The sequence below is a fragment of the Ceratotherium simum genome, chromosome 22 (genome assembly GCF_057802395.1).
Source record: "Ceratotherium simum simum isolate JZ-2026a chromosome 22, ASM5780239v1, whole genome shotgun sequence".
Taxonomy (NCBI): Eukaryota; Metazoa; Chordata; class Mammalia; order Perissodactyla; family Rhinocerotidae; genus Ceratotherium; species Ceratotherium simum.
This window is the reverse complement of record NC_141921.1, coordinates 30134487-30154449: the sequence shown is the minus strand read 5'-3', so window position 1 is coordinate 30154449 and position 19963 is coordinate 30134487. Positions and strand designations below refer to the sequence as shown.

The following is a 19963-nucleotide window of genomic DNA, read 5'->3' as shown; positions in this document are numbered from 1 at the left end:
GCTCTGTTCACAGTTCTCAGTCTGGGCAAAGGAGATGCTTTCCTGGACAATCCAGGTTCCAAGGGTGCCTGGGGTGTGTGCCAAGGCCCCACTGCCCTCTGGTGGGCAGCTCCTGGAACTGCACCTCAGGGATCCAACGTCGGCTGAACTAAGCTCACTGGGCACCCACTCTGTGCTGAGCCCATTACACACCTGAGCACATTTCATTCAGGGGTTACTGTCCCCACTAAACAGGTGAGAATCTTTCCATTTCCCTTAGTATAAACCAAAATCTTAACCGTGGACTGCAAGGTCCCATCTTTGCTTCCCCTCCTGTCACTCTCTGACCCAGCCACACCAGCCTTTTCTCAGATGTGCAGCTCCCAATTAGAATATTCGGGAACTCTCTGAAACCTTCTTCACCTGGTTAACCTCGGCTCATTCTCTAGTCCTCTCCTAGGATACCACTTAGGAAGGCCCTCCTCGCCATCCCCCCCCCCCACCTTTCATTCACCGTCATTTGCAAACACCCTGGGTTTTTCCTGGTCTGTATGAATGTTTGATTAATGCTGCTCTCTCCGCTGAAGGCACCTGAGGGCAGGGAGCATCTTGCTTTGCTCACCGCTGTATCTCCGGTGCCTGGCACCCAGTAATCACACCAGCAGCTGACATGGATTAAGCATTTCTCTGTGCCAGCCATTGAGCTAAGTCCTTCAGGCCCCCAGGCCACCCTCCTCCCCAAAGTCCTTGGTCCCCAGGAAGCAGCCCTCAACTCTATCAAAAACTCACATGGATTTATTAGAATATGAAAAAGATTCGGTTTCTTCTGTACAGGCGGCAGAGTGGCAGCAGCTGTGGTGGCTTCGAACATGGTTGTCAACATCACCCTTGCATGGTGACTCCTGCCCAAGGAGCACTTGCACGGAGAGGAGGGGAGACAGATGAGCACCCACCTCCCAGTCCACTGGGAAGAGGGACACTCTGACTATTGCACAATCCTGGGGAAGGGAGTGCCCTAGGGGGAAGGACAGACACCAATAGGCCTGGGACTGGCCATGGTGGCAGCAGGGGTGGGAGTGTGTGCCTGTGAGCAAAGGCCTTTGGGGGCCCAGGACCCTGCCCATCCACCAGCCCCAGCTGCTGGGAGGCCTTCTCTCCCAAGAACTGGGCTCCACAGCAAGCTGGGTACAGTATATGTAAGAGGGAGAGACTCTAGGGGCCAATGGGGGGATGAGAGAAAGAACAGGCCAGCAGAAACTGAGGCCCAGGCCCAAGAGCAAAGAAGGTGCCAGGAGGCCCATGACTGGGGTGGGGGGCTTACTTCTGAAACCAGAGCCTTGGGGCCACACTTAAGAGCCCAGGAGGCAGAGGACCGATTTGGGGGAGAGTGTTGGGCAGAGGCACAGATGAGGAGGGTAATTCTCTGGAGTAGGAGGGCAGGGCCAGAGCTCTGTCAGCCAGGGGTTTTTAAATGTTTTAAAAACAGGAATGCCCTCTGTGCAAATACAATCATACACGGAAGTGTGAACAAACACAACACACAAAAAGGCAGCACTTTCTGGAGCCCCCGACAGTCCTTCCCCTGACAGCAGCCCCTGAAGGGCCCGGTGGTCCCTTGGAGCACAGTTTGGAAAACTGAGTCACTTCACTGTCTAAAGCGCCCCAGCTCCAGACAGAGAAGCTCAGAGCTGCCCTCAGCCTGCAGCTCTGAATAAGGACAGGTCAGGGTGGCTGGCCAGGGTGACAGAGCTGGCAGGAGGGTGGGACTGCCATGGGTCACCGATCCCTCCCCCAGTCAGATGCCTGGTCCCCCTAGTCTTTCTCCTGTTAACAGAGAGCCTGGCCTAGGCCAAGAGAGGCCTCGGCTCCTTTCCTTCCCAGGTGGAACCAAGGCTGAGCCAGAGGCTCTTTGGTTAGAAACTAAGATTGGATTGAATGAGGAGGGTGATGGAGTGCGAGGGGGCCTCTGAGGTCTGGGAAACTCAGAGGTCCTAGTCCCAGTGTGGGAGAGAGCCTGGATCGGGAAGGGGCAGGGTCCGCCTCACAGCCCAGCAGTTCTGCCTAATGGATTGGGAAGGCAGTTCTGGTGGGAGAGAGGGCACTTCCCAGGAGGCAGGGGGAAGCCGTGCTGCGATGGGGGCTGTGGGCCCAGCTGCCATGCGGCGGGGAGAGGGGCAGGGCCAATCCAGGTCAGGTAGGACGAGGGAGCCCCCTGCTCCCCCAGCAGCCCCTGCTCTGGTGGGAGAGTCTGTGGTGGGACGGGCACTGCCCGCTGGCCCCAGCGCTACTGCCCCTTGGGGATGAAAGGCTCTCCCTCCCCAGGCTCAGGGTGGGGGCCTGGGTCACTGAGGCAGCGCTGTATCCTCTGGGAGCTGGGGCTGTCACTTGGCCCAGGTGTGAAGACATCATCGGTGCCTGGGGATGAGGGCTCCTTGGTCCGCATCACAATGCCCCCGTCGTCGTCGTCCTCGTCCTCTTCGGCCAACCTCGTATCCCGGCTCAGCCCTACGACCTTGCCCTTCAGCTCCTCATTCACCAGGTCCACAGACTCAGGCGACTGCGGGGAGGCTGGGTCAATGGTGATAACAGGCAAGTCGGCCTTTGGCTCATAGGCCAGCGGGTCTAGGGAGCAAGAGCAAGGCACAAGCTGGCTTCTGCCCGAGCCCTGCCCAGCACGCGTCCACCTCAGCCTGTGCCAGTGACTCCCACAGAACCTTCCTGTGAGTGCAGCAATCCTGGTATGTTGCAGAATCACTCCACAGGGGCCTCTATGAGCCCACATCAGAGAGCTTCTCTTCCCCTTACACTGGGGTCTCAAAGGTAGGACTGTGTTTCTCTCCTCAGACCTGGGGCTCCCAGAGGTGTCTCTCCTCAGACCAAGAATTAGGTGTGAGGTTCTTCCTGAGTTGCTGTCTGCTCCCGGGGCCCCAGGACTGGGAGAGGCCTGCCCTTGCTTCTCCCACATGTTGGAGATCCCAGTGTGCAGATCCCTCCTGCCTCCCTGCCAGGCACCCAGCTCTCTTCACAGTCCTCACTATGACCCCCATGTGGAGCACCTCTGTCCTGAGGAGGACAGCAGGGCCATTCTTCTGCCCCCTCTTTGGTGAATCCCCACCTCCACCTGATGTAAGAGGAGCTCATGGCCTGGGAGCAGGTCAGTGAGGGAGCAGCCAGTCCTCCCCCTGGCTCTGAGGCCTGTTCCTTCGGTAGCCTCATCAGGAGACGGTGGCACTGAGGGCCCAGCCTCGAGGCCCCTCTCCAGGCACCCTGTGCCCTGCCTTACCTGAGCCGATGCGGGCCCGTGACATGGTGGGCGAGTCCAGCTTGTGGGCCGGCACCGTCAGGTAGTTGTTGATCTGACAGAGAAAGAGCAGACAGGGGTAAGCGCAGGCAGCCCCTCTGGAGGCCGCCGGAAGCTGGTGGCCACACCCTCCCTTGGCATGTTCGGAGTGCTCGCTCCCTCTCTGTCAACTCCTCATTAGGCTCTTCATCTGCCTGGGCCTGCGCTGGGGCCGTGCTGGGACTTCAGGGGCTCCTGAGGGCTTGGCCCAGGTTCTCATCAAGCTATGCGATCTCCTGGGCTGCCTCTCCACAGTGACACTGCCCCAGTTTCTAGCTCCAGCCCACACCTGCCCCTGAAGTCCAAACCCATAAAGAAAACTCACGAGTGGACAGCTGGGCCCTGGATGGCCCCCAGGTATCTCAGTGCAACATGTCAAAACTGAGCTCAGCTCCTTACTTTCCTCAAAACCTTGTTCCTTCCTCGGCATCCCTTATCGCAGCCACCACTCCAACTACCCCAATCAGAAGGCTAGACATGACCCCTAACTCCTTTTCCTCTTCCCTCAGCCCCATCTCAAACTGGTGACCAAGTCTTGCTAGTTCCCCCTCCTAAATGCCCTGAATCTACCCACTTCTTTTCATCTCCCCCAGTCACCGCACTAATCTGGGCCACCCCCACCCCTTCCCATGTCACTCTTTTCCTTAGAACCCTTCATAGTTCTCCATGTCCTCGGAATAAAGCCCAAACCCTTAAACCATTAACAAGTTTCCTTGAAAGCCGAACCCTCAGTGTCTATTTCTAGAACGGGCCACATTCTGTGATTCGGCACTAATGCACACGTTCTTCCTTCTGCCTGGACCACTGCTCTGCCCACACCCCTTCACCCTGGCTCTTACTCCTAAGCTTACCCTGCCCGCCTCCCTGTTCAAGGTGCCCAGGCCCCCGCACTTCCTGTCGTGCATGGGCCACTGCACGAGAAGCTCTGTGAGGGAGGGACTGCGCTGAGTCACTGCCGGATTCACAGGCTATGCTGCTGCCGGGCACTTAGGAACCACTTGACAAATGTTTCCTGGCCAAACGGATGAATGCGTGTATGCCTTGCTTTGTGACTCTGGGCAGGTCCCCTCCCCCCATGAGCTTTAGCTTTCTCACTAGAAAATGAAGGGTTAGACAGAGCACATGGATAGGCTCTTCTAGCTCAGGTGCCTGAGGATACAATGAGGGGCCCTGGCCTCTTCGCTGCTCTGAGGTGGGAGGAGGTGAGAAGGAAGCAGCTTTCTGGAACCTTCCCTGGAGCTTAGCCTTTGAAACAAGTGGAGGAGGCCAAAAAACTAGATTGGAGTGGCTCTATGCTCAAAAAGGGTTGGTGGTGGAGGTGCGGGAAGAGGAAGAACCCAGACTCCCAGAGAAAGGCAGGAGCCAGCTCTCGACCCAGACATACCTTCTGCTCCAGCTGCCGGGCCTTCTGTCTCCGGAGCAGCATCTGGTTCCAGGCCTCCTCGTAGGGGTCTGCCACCAGCGTGTGTCTGTTGTAGGACCGCAGCTGTGGGAGGAACAGCTGTCAGGCAGGGCAGGCCCTGGAAGATGGGCCTAGAGGGGCCGAGGTGGCTCTGGGCACACGGCGGGCAGGGCTGGAGCAGAGAGGGGGCAGAGGAGAGGGGGCAGAGGAGCTCCTCTGCTGTGGAAGGGGCTCGGGCGGAGCAGCCCCTCACCCGCTGCCTGGTCTTCTGCAAGTTGTTCCTCAGGATTTTGCGGATCTCCTCCTCCTTGTCCTTGGACAGTGCTGGCAAGATGCGCTCGGCAGGCAGGGACTTGGGGTGGATGTTCCTGGGACAACAGGGCATAGGTTAGGTCCCCAAGAAAATTCCTGTGACCCTGGAGCCTGCAGGGCTGGGCCAGAAGGAGGTCACCAGGGGATGGTCCAGGTGAGTGAGCAAAGCTTCAAGTCCTCAGTGAAGCCCTGGAGCTCTCTCACCCGCCCTAACAGGACGACAGAGGGGCCTGGCTCACTGCCCCCCAAAGTGGCCTGCTCCAGGTTGGTGTCGAGGGGTCATTGTGTGGGTGCAGAAGCTGGGGGGCTGGCCATAAGCACTCACTGCATGGAGACGGTGGAGACGGCAGAAGGGATCTTGCCCATGCCCCCGCTTTCCACTAACTCAATAGCCTGCTTCATCTCCATCTTGTGGTAGAAGGCAATGAGCTGGGGCTCCTTGGAGCGCTCGCCCGCTATCAGACACTTCTTCACATACTTCTTATTAAACCGGTTCAGCCTGGTGGGAAGAGGGAGGAGATGGTTAGAGCCAGCTCCTGGGGTGAGGAAATGCCCAGACCCTGGGAGACCCTTACCTGCCCCTCCCCACCCACCTGCCCACCAGGCCTGCCACCTACTTGTCCTTCCAGTGGTGGTGGCCATAGTGGCCACAGATGTCCTCGATGCCTGTCAGAAGGTGGTCCAGGAACTGAAACGGGCCCAGGGCCAGGTCAAGCCTCACCACTGGGCTCCGCCCCTACCAAGACTTCTGAATAGGCCCCCCATCTTCCACCCTAGGGCAGCTCTGCTCAGCCCAGCCCTGTAGTTCCAGGGACAGCCAGGAGGTGGCGCCTACACCTCACTCATCCTGAATCCCAGTGGCACCACCTCAAACCCTCTGCCAGTGGGGCCCGGCTGAGCCCCCCTCTCTGAACCCATCTGTGCCCGATGCCTGGGATAGGTTCCTACTAGAGGTAAAGATGGCATGACGCCCCCTCCTCAGGCTCCAGGCTGCTTATACCACACCTCCCTATGTTGTGACCTGGTGACCTCAAGAGGCTAAAGAACCACCCCGGTACTGGGATAAGGGAGGAAAGGCTGGCTGAGGGCATGGATGCGAGGCCTAGCTACTCCCCAGCTCCCTGAGCCTTCTCCTGCAACCAAGGGCCTGGGTCCAGCTTCCAGTACCTGTGTGTGGATCTCCTCGTTGATGGAGCGCTTCGTTTCTTGCTTTTTCTTCACAGCCAACAGGTCTACCAGGGGCCGAATGGTCATGCCCTGGGGGGCAGGTGGGTGTCAGGCACTCCAGTTCTGCTACCCTGGCAGGGAGGCCACAGAGGCTCCCACCTCCCCGCAGGACCCCTGAGGCTGGGATGCCTTCTGCTCTGAGGTCCCCAATCTTCCAACCTCCAAGCCAGCACTTATATAAAGGCTGGTCCTTAAGGCCTGCTTCTTCCTGAAGACACAGCCAGAGGTTTGACAGCCCATCCAGCCGAATGACTCTCACAATGATCATCTAGCCTGGGGGCAGGGGTCAGAGGGTGTGGGTTCAACTGTGGGCTCTACTATAGATGTGTTCTGCAACCCCAGGGCAGGCAGGCCTGGCTAACAGAGAGAACCACTCTGCTCTGCCCCCCTCGCAGGACTGAGACCAGGGAGGACCTAGTAACAGCAGCAGCAGCTAATTTAACTGCACACTTGCCATGTGCCAGAGCCAGTTGCGTTTTATAAGTATCAGCTCTTCAATACCCACACCGACCCTAAGAGGTAGGTCCTCTCATTGTCCCCATTTGACAGATAAGGAAACTGAGACTCAGAGGTGAAGTAATTTCTAAGGTCTCACAGAAGTAGTAGAGCTGGAATCAAACCCAGGCAGGCAGGGAGGTCCCTACCTCAACGCTGCCTCCATTGAAAATGGGCTTGGTAAGTCATGAGCATATACAACTACAAAGTCAAGGTGAAAAAACATTTTTGAAGATGGAAGTAGGGCAAGAGGACAAAAGAGGCAGCCCCCTCTCCCTCTAAAGGACAGAAAATAAGTCCTGCCCCAGGAGGTGTCCTTTACGTTTTTTTCTCCTGAGAAGGCAATGACATTTCCCATCAAGGGCTCTGCCAGGACTAGCGTCCAGGAAAGACGGAGGGGATGGCAGAGAAACAGAGGCCCAAAGTGTTTCTCACTTGCCCAAGGTCACAGGTCAGGACAGGTGGAACAACTGACACCATCCCAGGCTGGGCTTCCTTGGGGACTCTGAAGGGGGTGGGGGTGGGCTCTCAGCTAAGCCTGGGTCATTTAAATGCACAGAAATCACGGACCAGCAGACTGGAAGGATTCTTCGGGATCATCTAGTCCAGGTCCCTCCCTTCACAGATGGGGAACTGACACCCAGGGACGGGAGAACGGTCTTTCCCAGGGTCACACAGATAGCAGCAGAGCTCAGACTGACTCCACACCTCCTGCTGCCCAGCTCTGTGACTTTTCCAGTGCCCTGTGTTGTGCTATTATTCCCACTTCACAGATGCAGAAACTGAGATCCTAAGATATTAAATCACTTCCCTAAAGTCCTACAATGAGCATCGTGGGTCTGCTGACTATACTCACTTCTCTTAATGCTATCTGGGTTCCTAACTAAGTTAGGCAGCTTTCTGGTTACTTTCCATTCCGATTGGTCACTTCGAAATGACTCACTATCACAATTCTCCCTTTACAATTGAGGAAACCGAGGCCCAGAAAGGGGGAGTGGCTTGCCCAAGGTTGTGCAAGTTATTGGTCGAGCTGGGACTAGAACCCCATCTTGGGTCATGCGCTTCCTCTTTCCACTGGAAAGTCAGGGTCCCCAGGCAGGGCTGCTCTGCCCTGTCCAGCACCTGCACGAAGACGGTGAAGAAGATGACGGTGATGATGGCAGTGAGGAACAGCTCACACATGGGAAAGTGCTTCTTGTCCAGGAGGTAGCCCAGGGAGAAGGCGATGGCCCCTCGCAGGCCCCCATACGCGATGATGAACTGGTCCTTGGGGGTCAGCTTCACAATACGGAACTTGTTGATGAACCAGGTCAGACCCAGCACGCCTGCCAGGGAGGGGCAAGAAGAGGGGTCAGGCTGTCCCCAGCCCCCCCTGGCTTCTGTACCAGTGACTTCTGTCTGGAAGAGCCTCCACTAGTGAACCTGCCCACCTGCCCAGCTTACTCATTTCCCGGGTTGCTCAGCCCAGGGTGCGCTGAATCCCTCAATCCAAGAGCTGGGTGGATCCTTAAGGGGGTTCCCCAACCCAGATGCACTTTAGAGACATCACAGAGGCCTCCAGTGGCCAGAGGTCAGGAGCATAATGGGAAAAGAGATGAAACAAGACTGGCCGCAAATTGATATCTATTAAATAAGATGGGTACGTGGGGTCTACTTTTCTACGTGTTTGAAATTTTCCATAATAAAGTCATTAAAAAGTGCAGAGGTCTGGGTCTGACCTCAACCCACAGAACTAGAATCTCTGGAGGATGAAGCCCAGGATTAAAGGGGTTTTAAAACCATGCACCAAGTAACTGTGATGCCCAGGCAGGCTCGGCAACCACAGACCTACTCTCAGAAAGGAGGTGAGTGAGATCCAGAGTGGGGAGGTGACACAGTCACTGAGGTGAGGTGCGTCTGGAAAGTGTAAGCAGAATCCAAGGGCCTGAGGGCCTGGTACCCGTGTGCAGCCCAGCACTGACAGCGTAGGTTTGGAGAAGCTGCATGCAGCTTTGCAAGAGCTAAAGCCATCTGTGCAAGAGCTAAAGCCATCTGTGCACGAGACAATGCAGAGAACACTCACAGACCTGGGCTCTGTGGACCTCGGTCCCCTTCTCAGAAACTGACAGGCTCAGAGTCACAGGGTCCCTGAGGCCCCTCCACTCTGAAACACCACAACTGTCTCCCTAGAGATCACAGACTCGCCAGCAGCATGGGCTTGTTCCCCTCAAGGGCCCACCATGGCCTCAGCATGGCAGAGAGGAGGAGTGGGGAAGCCCCTGCCGTTCAGCTGTGCTTGGAGCAGCCAGGAGCCAACCTGGGCCCCTCCACACAACCCACCACACACACACACAGCACTCACCCACCACTTTCCCCGGCTGCCCGGGACCTCACCCAGCACTCGGGCGATGAGGCAGAAGATCAAGGTGCTGATGACAAAGGTCCAGTTCCAGTGGTGGGAGCCAGCCACAGTGGAGACGCCGAGGAAGATGAAGATGAGGGTCTCGCTGACGCTGCTCCACATCTTCAGGAAATATTTGATGGTCGTGTGGGACTTGTGGGAGATGTTGGCCTCCACGTAGGGGCGCATCACCACTCCCGAGGCAATGAGTCTGGGGTTGGGGAGGAGTGGGGTTCAGAGTTCAGAGTTGAGCTGTGCCTTCCCAGAGCCCCTCTGCTGCCAGGGAGGCTGACAGGTGCCTGTTTACTGAGCTCCTCTTATGGCTCAGATGCCCGCTGCGGGCTTTACACACTTGTTCTCTCTCAATCCTCATGTCAACTCTACAGGCCCAAGCATATTCCTGCATTTTTCAGATGAGGGATCTGAGGCTTGGAGAAATAAAGTTGTCTGCCCACTGTCACACTGGCAGCGAGAGGCAGAACTAAGATGCAAACTAGGTCTGCCCAATTCCAAAGCCTGTGCCCTTTCCCCGAGGCCACACTGCCTCTCTGCCTATAGGAAGTCGATTACACATGTCCGTGGCCTTGGGTTTACTCCCCAAGTGTGATGTCCCCTAACGCACAATAGTCCCCACAAGGAGCTCTGTTCCAAGCAGCAGCCCAGGCCCTCCCAGCCTGGTGACCACACCTGGACTCCACTCCTGCTGGCCTAGCTTCCTTGCTGGCACTCTAATCCCTAATCCAGGCCTGCCTCTGCACTTCCTCCCCTTCAAGACTCAGCTGAGGGCTCAGGACCTCCAGGACTCCTCACTTCAACAGAAGCCTCGAGCCTCCTTGCTGGAGCTGCTGAGGGGAGCAGTGCATGTGAGTGCCTGCGTCCAGCTACGACCAAGGGAGTCCCTTTGAGACAAAGGAAGGGAAGAAGTGGCAGAACTGAGACTTTCCAGAACTTTAAACTCAGTGCTTCCAGGGGCAGTCCCAGGACCTGGAGCCTGGTGCTCGAGTCTCGTCCCTGGAGCTGGAGGCTGGGCCCTGGGGAGCTCCCTCATGACCCTACTAGCTTGGGGAATCCCAGTGCCACGCCCAGACTCACGCCATGATGCCCGACAGGTGGAAGAGCTCGGCTGACAGGTAGGCCATGTAGCTGTAGAGGAAGACGAAGAGCGGCTCGATGACGCGGATGTGGGAGGTGAATCGGGAGGTGAAGGCTGCGATGACCCCGTAGACCACGCCCACAAACACCCCGCCCAGGGACACCACGAAGAAGCTCAGGAAGCCGAGGACAATGTCCACGATGCCCACACGTTCGTAGTTGGCAAACTCCTCAAAGAGATGATACAGGACCTGGGGAGGGTGTGCAGGCTGGTCGGCAGGAGGGCAGGGCACTGCCCCATGACTCTCTGGGGTCCACCCAGGGTGATCCCGTCCCCTCTGTTGACCACGGCCACAAGAAGAGGCCACATGGTAGTAAAGAAACCCTAGTGCCACGCAGGTGCTCAAAACCACTGGCCTGGGGGCCAGAGGGTCTTGCTTTGGGCCTCCAGGATGCCATGCTGGCAGAGAGCACAGACTGAAGCTAAACTGCCTGGGTTGGAGTTCTGGCTCTGCCGCTCCCTAGCTGTATACTGGGGCAAATTATTGCATCTCCTTGTGCTTCAGTTTTCCTATCCATAAAATGGGGATAATGGTACCCACATTATACTGTTGTGAGGATTAAATTAGTTAATAAAGGAAAGTGCTTAGAGCCATGCCCATCACAGTGTCAGCTCCTACTGGCACGACTACGTTTGCCTCTCACTGTTTGACCTTGGGCAGGTCACGTCCCTGTCCCAACTTCAGTCTCTCCTTCAGCACAAACCAGGGAAAGTTCAGACAATGAACTAGAACAGGACTTCCTAACCTCTGAAGCTTTCTGACAATACACACTGCCAGGCATACCCCACCTGGACTCTCTGGAGGGGTGGGGGTGGGGGGGGGGCCTAGAAATCTCCTCAGGTGGTTGCAATGAACAACCAAGTTCAGACGCTATGGAACTAGAGGCTCTCTGAGGCTTCCCCACCTGCCGGACTGGGAAATAGACGGTCACCATAACACCATCGTCAGACGTTTAAGTGGCACTTCATACACTGTGAAGCCCTTTGACGACAGTTATCCTGCTTGACCCACAACAGCCTTGGGAGGTGGGCAGGCCAAGGATGTCTAAACTGAGGCTCAGATGCTGAAGCGACTTGCCGGAGGGCCCCCAGCTCGAGAGCAGCAGAACTGGGCCCAGAACTCGTTTCCTGACAGCAGTGGTGGGGCCTCCCAGGCAGGTTCAGCTTTGAGGTTCTGTCCCTGCTTAGGTGCTGGCTCGCTGGCTGCCTGGTCTACTCCTAGACAGCTCTGCCAGGAAACCAGCTAGGCAGTTTCTGGGCCTGGGGGGTGCTGAGGGAGAGGGGAAGAGGACCTGAGGATCCCTGAGAGGGAATCCTCCAAAGCCCCCAGTACCTGGGCAGCACCTGGAGGAGGGGGTTGGGTGGGGGATGTGACTTGCTCCAGGGCAGAGGCCTGAAACCACGCAGCTCAGGGGCAGCCTTCAGCTTTATGGTCTGGGAAAACAGGGCACTCACACCCACGTCCAGAGCTCTAGAAAGGGCCCAACTTGGGCCAAGCAGGAAGGGGAGATGCTGAGCACTGGCCAGTCCCCAGTGCTGCTTGGACGACAGTCTTCTGGGAGACAGAGCAGGGCACCAGCAGCACTCAGCAGGTGCATTCTCAGCCCCAGGATACCTAAACTCACACCTGGCCTGAGGAGATTCATGGGTCCTCAGGGTGCACCACCTGGGCCAATGGGGTGCGTGTAAAGGGCAAGGTTCTCCTTCCCAGCCTGGTACTATTGTCACTGGAACTAGAAAGGCAGTGTAGTATAGTGGTAAGTGTTTGGGCTGTGGACTCAGACTGCATGGATTTGAATCCCAGCTATATCACTTATCAGCAAATATGACCTTGGATGAGTTCCTTAACCTCTCAGTGCCTCAGTTTCCTCACCTGGAAAAACAGATTAATTACAGTGCCAACCTCACGGAGTTTCCATGTGGATTAGATGAGGCAATACACATTTAGACAGGAAGTGCTCAATGAACACCAGTGAACACTGCCACCATCTTGGGGAGGCATGGCCATGGGCCCAAGGTGGCTAGACTGAGGTATCCACTTGACACAACCATGCCCCGCTGCTCCCCAGTAGTGCCAACTTGAACCCCAACACCCAGATCCAATGGGAGGGCTTCGTCTCTGGCACCTACTAGTTTCAGACATTGTGAGTGTGACTCCTGCAAGAACCCTGGGAGGACAACAGGCTAAGTACCGCAATCCCTGTTACAGATGGGGAAACTGAGGCCTGTGTGGTCACCCTGGGCAAGAGCTGGTGCTAGCAGAGACCAGGACTGAGGCCCGGCTGGCTAGGGCCAGGCTGCTGCTCTACCAGCCCCATGAGGAGCCGACAAGAGGAAGACAAAGAGGAAGCCCAGGAAGCCGAGGCTGCAGGCAGCCGACCACCACCGTCTGTCTCTTCTGTGAGGTGCAGCTTCCTGAGGGCCTGGGGGTGGGGAAAGGAGAGTGCGTGTGCGAGCGTGCACTGGGTGTGTGCACACGTGTCCTTATGTTTTCCTGCGTGCGCAGCTGCTCTCTGAGGGGTCCAGCTAGGAGGGGGATGGAAGTGTTTTCACAACACGACGTGAGTGTGTACATACATGTCTGTTTCCTGAGGAAACTGGCTGGGAGGAAGGGCATGTGCAACATATGCAGCGCTGCCGTGTGCAGACCCTGCACTGGGGGTGTCTGTCCTCACTAGACCCTGGGAGGAAACCACTAACTATTCTTTCACTTTGCAGCTGTCAAAGCTGAGGCCCAGAGAGGTACAGTCACTTACCTAAGGTCACACAGCAACCAAGTGGCCAACCCAGGCCAACTCATTTTACATATCACTTTCTGGAAGTTTGGGGGGCAAGGTCCCATTCCACAATTGCTACCCCAAAATTCTGCACTCTAACTTAAGACATAGCCAACATGAAAGCTGAAATGCTCCTCACAGACTAAATGGTCTATAAAAAGGTAAACTGAGGTACAAAGAGGATAAGCAATTTAACCGAGCTGACATAACAATCCAAGTCAGGGATGGAGCATATCACCTGGTAAGGCCAAGAGCTCAGGCCCTGGGGTCACACAGACCTGGCTTCTAACCTGTTCTATCATAATCTAGCAAGTTATTTAACTTTGGTTCCTCCTCTGTAAAGTGAGAATAATAAGCACCTCCTATGGTTGTCATGAGGATTAAAGGAGATAATCCATGTCGAGTGCTCAGCACGATGCCTGGCACAGAGTAAGCAGGAATGGACATTAGCCGTTTCACTACTATCATTAGTGGGTGGATGTGGGTTTCACTCTGGACCTGGATTCAGGTCAGTGCCCCGTATGCACCTGGGTGTGGTCCCTGCCCCCTCACCACAGTGACAGCGTCATTGAGCAGGGACTCCCCAAAGACCAGGATATGCAGCAGCTCATTGATGTGAATTTCCTCGAAGACGGCCAGCACAGCCACGGGGTCCACGGCCGAGATGATGCTGCCAAAGAGCAGGTTGTCCAGGAGTTTAATGTTGCTGATCTGCTCGTCACCCACCAGGCACACAGCATACATGAGGCCCCCCAGGAAGAAGGCGTTCCACAGCGTGCCCACCACGGCGAAGATCAGGATGGTGCCCAGGTTCTCTGTGAACTGCCGCAGCGGCAGGAAGTAGCCTGCATCCAGGATGATGGGCGGCAGCAGGAAGAGGAAGAAGACATCTGACTGCAGGAAGGGGGGCGTCTCGCCCACGCCCTTGATCAGGCCCCCCACCAGCAGCCCCACCACAATCAGCAGGCAGCTCTCTGGGACGATGCTCGAGATGGTGGGGATCACATGGAAACCTGTGGAGGGGGAGAGAATGGAAGGCCGCAGGTTTGTGGGGAGCCAGGAGAACAGAAGGTTGGGGACAGGGCCGGGGACAAGTAGAGCAGCTGGTGAGAGGGGCACAGGCTTGGCTTCAGAGGACCGCTCTGTTAACTCTCTGAGCCTCAGCTTCCTCACCTGTAAAATGGAGGTGATAATACTGGCTTCACAGGGCTGCTGTATAAACTAAGTGATGATGTTTTTTTTTGTTTGTTTTGTGAGGAAGATCAGCCCTGAGCTAACATCTGCCAATCCTCTTTTTTTTTTGCTGAGGAAGACTGGCCCTGGGCTAACATCCGTACCCATCTTCCTCCACTTTATATGGGACGCCGCCGCAGCATGGCTTGACGAGCGGTGCATTGGTGCGCGCCTGGGAACAGGCGAACCCCAGGCCGCCACAGCAGAGCATGTGCACTTAACCGCTTGCGCCACTGGGCCGGCCCCAGTGATGATGTTTTTAAAGTGCTTTTTTCAAAGGATTTACAGATGCTCTCTCTGTCACTGCCAAAAGACAGTAGAAAGAAGCAGCTCTGTACGCCTCCAGAAGGCCAAAAATTATACACTGATTACTGAGGCTCCAAGTATCTAAGAGCATTACCTACGTCTGAACCCAGGTCACCTTTCCAGCTACAAGTTCAGGGAGGCAGAGGTGAGCTCAAGACCAGGCCTAACGATCTAACAGCTCTGTCTGAGGGAAGACAATGAGTTCCCCATCATGGAGGTGTTCAAGCGGAAAGCAGACAACAGGCTGGTGGAGAACTGACACAGGAGACAGAAGGAAGCACAGAAGAATCAAAGACCATCAGTGCAGGAAGGAACTTGGGGGTCACACCCCCAGCATCTGCAAACTTGCAGAAAGCATGCAGCAACCCCCTCCAATCCCAGACTCGCAGGCTTTCCTGCTGAGCCCAGAGAGCTGCTCAAGAAGACAGCAGCAATCAATCTGTTTTGCATGTGAGACAAAACCTATTTGCCACCCTGTTTCTAGCCCAATCCCACCCACTTTGAAGACAGGGCAACTGAGGCTCAGAAAGGGAAAGAAACTTCCCAAGGTCACACAGCAAATCCACAGCAGAACCAGGACAGAATCCAGGTCTGACCCTACCCCCCCGCCCCAGCTCCCATCAAACTCCACAGTTCTCTGTAAGTCAACCCCTCCCATCCTTCCTCCCCATCAAGGGAGGCACGAACCTGCCCCTCTGCCTGAGACCCAGCAACCATCTCCCCAAGCCAGGTCCTGGCCAGCAGCAGCAGCAGGCCACTCTCCGCATGGGCACTTTGGTGCTCCAAACCCAGAGCTGGGAGGTAGCAAAAATCCCCTTCAGAGATGGCCTCTTTCAGTGCCAGGTTTGGCCCCAAGCTCCCTATGGGTTTTTTGGTTTGTTTTTGGGTGGGGAGATGGGTAGAGAAGCCCTGGGCATCTAGCTGCATCTTGGTACCATAACCCCCAGGGTCAGCTGGGGGTATGACGCCTTGCTCAAGGTGAAAGCTCTTGCTCTCCTCCCCTCCCTAGCCTGTAAGTTCTGTGCAGGCAGATTCCATAACTGTTTATAATTATATCCCCAGGACTGAGGACACAGTAGGTGCTCAATAAGCATCTAGTGATTTGAAAATGCACAAGGCTGGGCATTAGCCACATGACTCCCAATAACCTATCTGGCCAGGCCTCTGTTCTCATTACCGCTGAGATCCTGAGGAAGGAGGAACATCCCTCCCCATGCCCCAAGCTCTCCTGCTCTCGGGTACTGATCTGGGTGTGCCAGTGTAGCTACATGTCACGACTCACTCGTAACACCACAGGCCCAGAGCCTTGGCACAGTGCCATGGATCCAGGAGACACTCAAAACATACTAGATATAAATCATGTCTCATCCTAGGCCAGGAGAGGCCCCCAAAGCCAGCATGTACATTCTCCTGATTTCACAATAGACCTGACCAGAAGTCACCTCTTTTGCTGAAAAGTCTCCCAGTCTTTGCAGTGTCCACCAAGAAACCCCAGTGTTTAACTGGTTGGTACACTGGGAAGGGCTAAGTCATGCTGAATCCAAGTCTCCCTGGCTGTTTAGGTTAAAGTCCAAACTTTCAACATTTCCTCCAGCATCTGGTATTGCTCATGTCCCGTGCTCCCCGCTGTCAATTCTTATGTTTTAGCCTTGCCAAATTCCTTGCAATTTCCCTAAATGAGCCACATCCTCTTTTGCCTGCAGATCCTTACCTAGTCTAGTTTATCTCTCCAGAACACCATTCTTGTGCCTCTACCCCCACTGTGTGTGGCTGACACCATATCCTTCTGCTGGCCACCTCCTCCAGGAAGTGTTTCCTGACCACCCCAGTCTGCTCAGGTTAGAGCAGGAGTTCTTCTCTGGTGCCTCCCCCTCTTATAACTAATCTACAGTTGCCGCCCAGATTCCTCTCTCTCCCTGGCACCCAGCAAGGTCAGACAACCCAGGCAGAAGCAGTGTAGACAGGACAATGGCACCACACCCCAGAGATCTGCACTGCCCTGGAGGGAGACAGGCAGCATGGGGGTTTAGGGGAGCAGACCTCCTGCAGGCACGGGCCAGGAAGCAGCGCCTCCAGCTCCAGCCAGCTGACCTCCTCAATACTCTACCCCCACCTGCCCTGGAGGTGAGCACCAACAGCTGCCTTAGGAGAAGGCAGAAGAGTCTAAAGAGACAGCCCAGGGCAGGTAGATGACAGCTTCCACCTCCACCTAGCATGTGAGGCTTTAAAAATGCCTCCCCACCCCTCTATGCCATCTGTCCAATCCACAAAGCTTTCCTGGCCCCAGAAAGTGCCAGACAGTGCACTTGGGGGACGGGGGGAGGTGTGTGAAACAAGCCAAGAGCAGTAACATGAAGAATGTTCACTACTCCTGAAGGTGCACCACGAGCCAGGCACTGTGCTCTTTAGTCCTCACAACAGCCTGTGGGATAGGTACTGTCCCCATCTTGTAGAAGAGAAAGCTGGGGCTTAGCAAGATTCGGTGGCTTCCCGAGAGTCTAAGGGAGTTCTACTCTAGTTTAGAGCATCTCAAACCTGCAGCAGACAGAGCTAATTAATCCTTTACTCCAGTGCGGGTATTTTCTCTGAGCCAGGCCAGTGCTGTGCACTGGGGACACTGAGGCAGCTCAGGGTCAGAACCTCCGTGAGGAGCTCCTGGGGATGGCCATGCTTTTCCCAACCTCATGACCTTCGGGCCATCAGGCCTCCACCACTAGGTGAAGAGACAGCTGGCATTCCTATTTGACAGATGAAAACCTGGAGCGCAGAGGAGGCAGGACATGCCTAGGCCACCCAGGACAAGGTCCCAGGCCTCATGACTCAGGTGCAATGCACTTTCTTCCAAATAAGCCAGCCCCCAGAGCACTAGGGCTGGGGACACACCTCAAGCAGGTCTCCCCAGGTCTTCCTGTGCTGGCCCTGCCTCTCAGCAAGCCTTGACGGGCATGGGAAAGGGAGGGCCATGGCCAGGCCCAGGCTGGGAGGAAAGTCTGGGAACCACCCTTGGCTCCTTGCCCACGGGTAGGCGGCACGTTACTGGAAAGCAGCTTCCGGGGGTGGTGGTGGTAGTGGAGTCTGTCATCAGGCACAGTGGCTCAGGGAAGGGGGGGCCTGCAAGCCTGTTCTTGGCTTGTCCCTCTCCCAAGACCCTGACTCCACCAGTCGTCCCCCCCCTGCATCCCTGAAGAGACCCGTCACAGCGCAGGAAGCTTGCTGACACCGGGTGTGGTGACAGGGGCACAGCTGGTGCCCCTGGTCCCCTGACAAAAACCCAGCATTGAAGCGAGATCCCAAGATGCCAGGAAATGAGGCAAAACTTCCAGGGCCTGAACTTGCAGTGGTGATGTCACCAGGATGGAATCAGGGGTGGGGTAGAGGCAGATCCAGAGCCGTGAGAGCTGGAACAGACCTTCGAGATCATCCAAATCCTCCATTACACGTTAGGGAAACTGAGACGCAAAGAGAACCAGTGACCTGGCAATGGTCACATGACCAGTTCCACCACGAGAACCCATGAAGCTCCAAGCCCAGTGATCTCTCAAGCCACATGGCCTCCTGCGAGGGCATCCAGTCATGGCAGAGCAAGGATGCGAGAAGGTGTGGAGTTCAACATCTCCAAGCCACAGGGCAAACTCGCTGACACGGTTCCAGGCTGGCTCCCCTTTGAGGTGAAGAGGCTGGGGGAGGGGAGAGCTGTTTCTCATCCTGTCCAGTACAGGTGGCAGGTGGGCAACTGGGGGTACTGGGGGACCACACACACGCTCACCCATACTCTTGCTCTCAAACACACACTCTCAATCCCTCTGACACACACACTCATGTATACTCTCTCTGACACACATATCCTTACTTGCTCTTACACCCACACTTGCTCTCTCTGACACACACACACAAGCACGCTAAACAGACACAAGCAAACTTTGAATTGGTGAGGGGCTCCTGGCTCCTCTGCAGCTTTTCTGCTCTTCACCATGAGAACAGTTTATTTACGTCTCCTCGGACTGTCCCCATCTGCTGAGACCGGCACGGTGGAGCACGCAGGCAAGGCTGTTCCACGTCACCCTTGGTTGCCACAGTGACCAGACACCCCTGATCCCACTTCCCGCATCTCTCCCCTGGCCTGGGCAGTCAGAGGGGAGTGCTGGGAAGAGGGGCCTCCTCAGCCCTCCAGTGCCAGGTCACCAGGGACCCAGGGGCACATGAGGGGCTCTGCCGCCCTAGTTCCAGGCCTGAGGACTGCTCTGGGGCTGCAACTCGGCCAGGTCCCAGGGGATTCCTGGTTGCACAATGATTCCATTTCTTTAACTCCCTCTTCAACTGCCCCAGCAACCAGTCTCAACTACAGCAATGAAAGGTAATACCTCCCAACAAAAGCCTGGCACTCTACAGTTTACAGCAGTGTGCTCTGATACTTTCTGACTCACTTGCACCTCACCACAGCTCTGGAAGGCCACAATTACCATCCCCTCATTTTATAGATGGGGAAATTGAGAAAGGTTAAGCACCTTGCTCAAAGTCAAGTAGGTGGTAACTGATTCAAACCCAGGCAGTCTGGCTCTAGAGTCTGTGCTCTTAGCCACTCACCACATTATCCCTGGTTTTATTTTTTTAATTTTTTTTCCTGGTTTTATTCTTATTTGGTTTCTAAGGGGAGTGTTAGTGCCCAGGACTAAAGAGGCCCAAAGTGGTCCCCAGATGGCAAGAGGTGGTATTTCTTTCTGTGAGCTCTTTTCCAGGGAAGTCTCACACTGCTCCCCTTCACTTTAGTGGCCTAGTAAAGACCTTGGGAAATCCTTCCTATGTTTTAAGCCTGCCCCGTCCAGGAAGCCTTCTTGAGCTAACTCAGCCAGAAGGAGTCAGTCTTCTCCACTAAACTCCTAGGGCAGGAGGTGGGAATTATCCAACTGCTCAGCCCCTGCCTGCCTGATCTGTACTCAGCTTCGGTCTCCACCAGGGCTGGAGGGTCCTTTGGGGTAGGAGGGGCTCTGGTTCTTCTTGAATCTGATTCTTCTCGGTGTTGATTCTTCCCACCATCAACGTCAGTCATGAGGACCAGGGAGAAAGATAAACCAGACTAGCACAGACTCAGCAGGTTCACAGCCAGACCAGCGGAGACAAAGACGCGTGGCACTAGCCACTCTGCCCAGTGGCCTTGGGCATGTTACGTTATATCTCCAACCTTCAGTTTCCCCATCTGTGTAACACCCTATTTTCGAGGGTTTCTGGAGTACAAGAGGAGATAATAAGGATAAAGAATGCCAAGCAATGCTGGCACTGCTTTGCCAGTGCTATTGCTAAAGTGGTGACTGCTATTATTATAACTTTCTTCAACACCCAAGTATAACATGAATCACTACAT

The 19963-nt window shown here is 55.5% G+C and overlaps 1 protein-coding gene across 1 annotated transcript in view; it reads right to left on the bottom strand.

The window, feature by feature from the left end:
* Nucleotides 1–752: 752 nt before the first annotated feature.
* Nucleotides 753–19963, bottom strand: part of SLC9A1 (solute carrier family 9 member A1) — a 49275-nt gene continuing 30064 nt past the window's right edge. Inside the window, exons 2-12 of the mRNA XM_004425795.3 lie at nt 13618–14078; nt 10228–10478; nt 9129–9346; nt 7878–8080; nt 6201–6290; nt 5651–5721; nt 5359–5532; nt 4975–5089; nt 4704–4805; nt 3263–3335; nt 753–2601 (exon numbers count right to left, since the gene is read on the bottom strand). Coding sequence (XP_004425852.1) covers nt 2264–2601; nt 3263–3335; nt 4704–4805; nt 4975–5089; nt 5359–5532; nt 5651–5721; nt 6201–6290; nt 7878–8080; nt 9129–9346; nt 10228–10478; nt 13618–14078 — 2096 coding nt within the window. The 3' untranslated portion in view covers nt 753–2263. The remainder of the gene's footprint in view (nt 2602–3262; nt 3336–4703; nt 4806–4974; nt 5090–5358; nt 5533–5650; nt 5722–6200; nt 6291–7877; nt 8081–9128; nt 9347–10227; nt 10479–13617; nt 14079–19963) is intronic.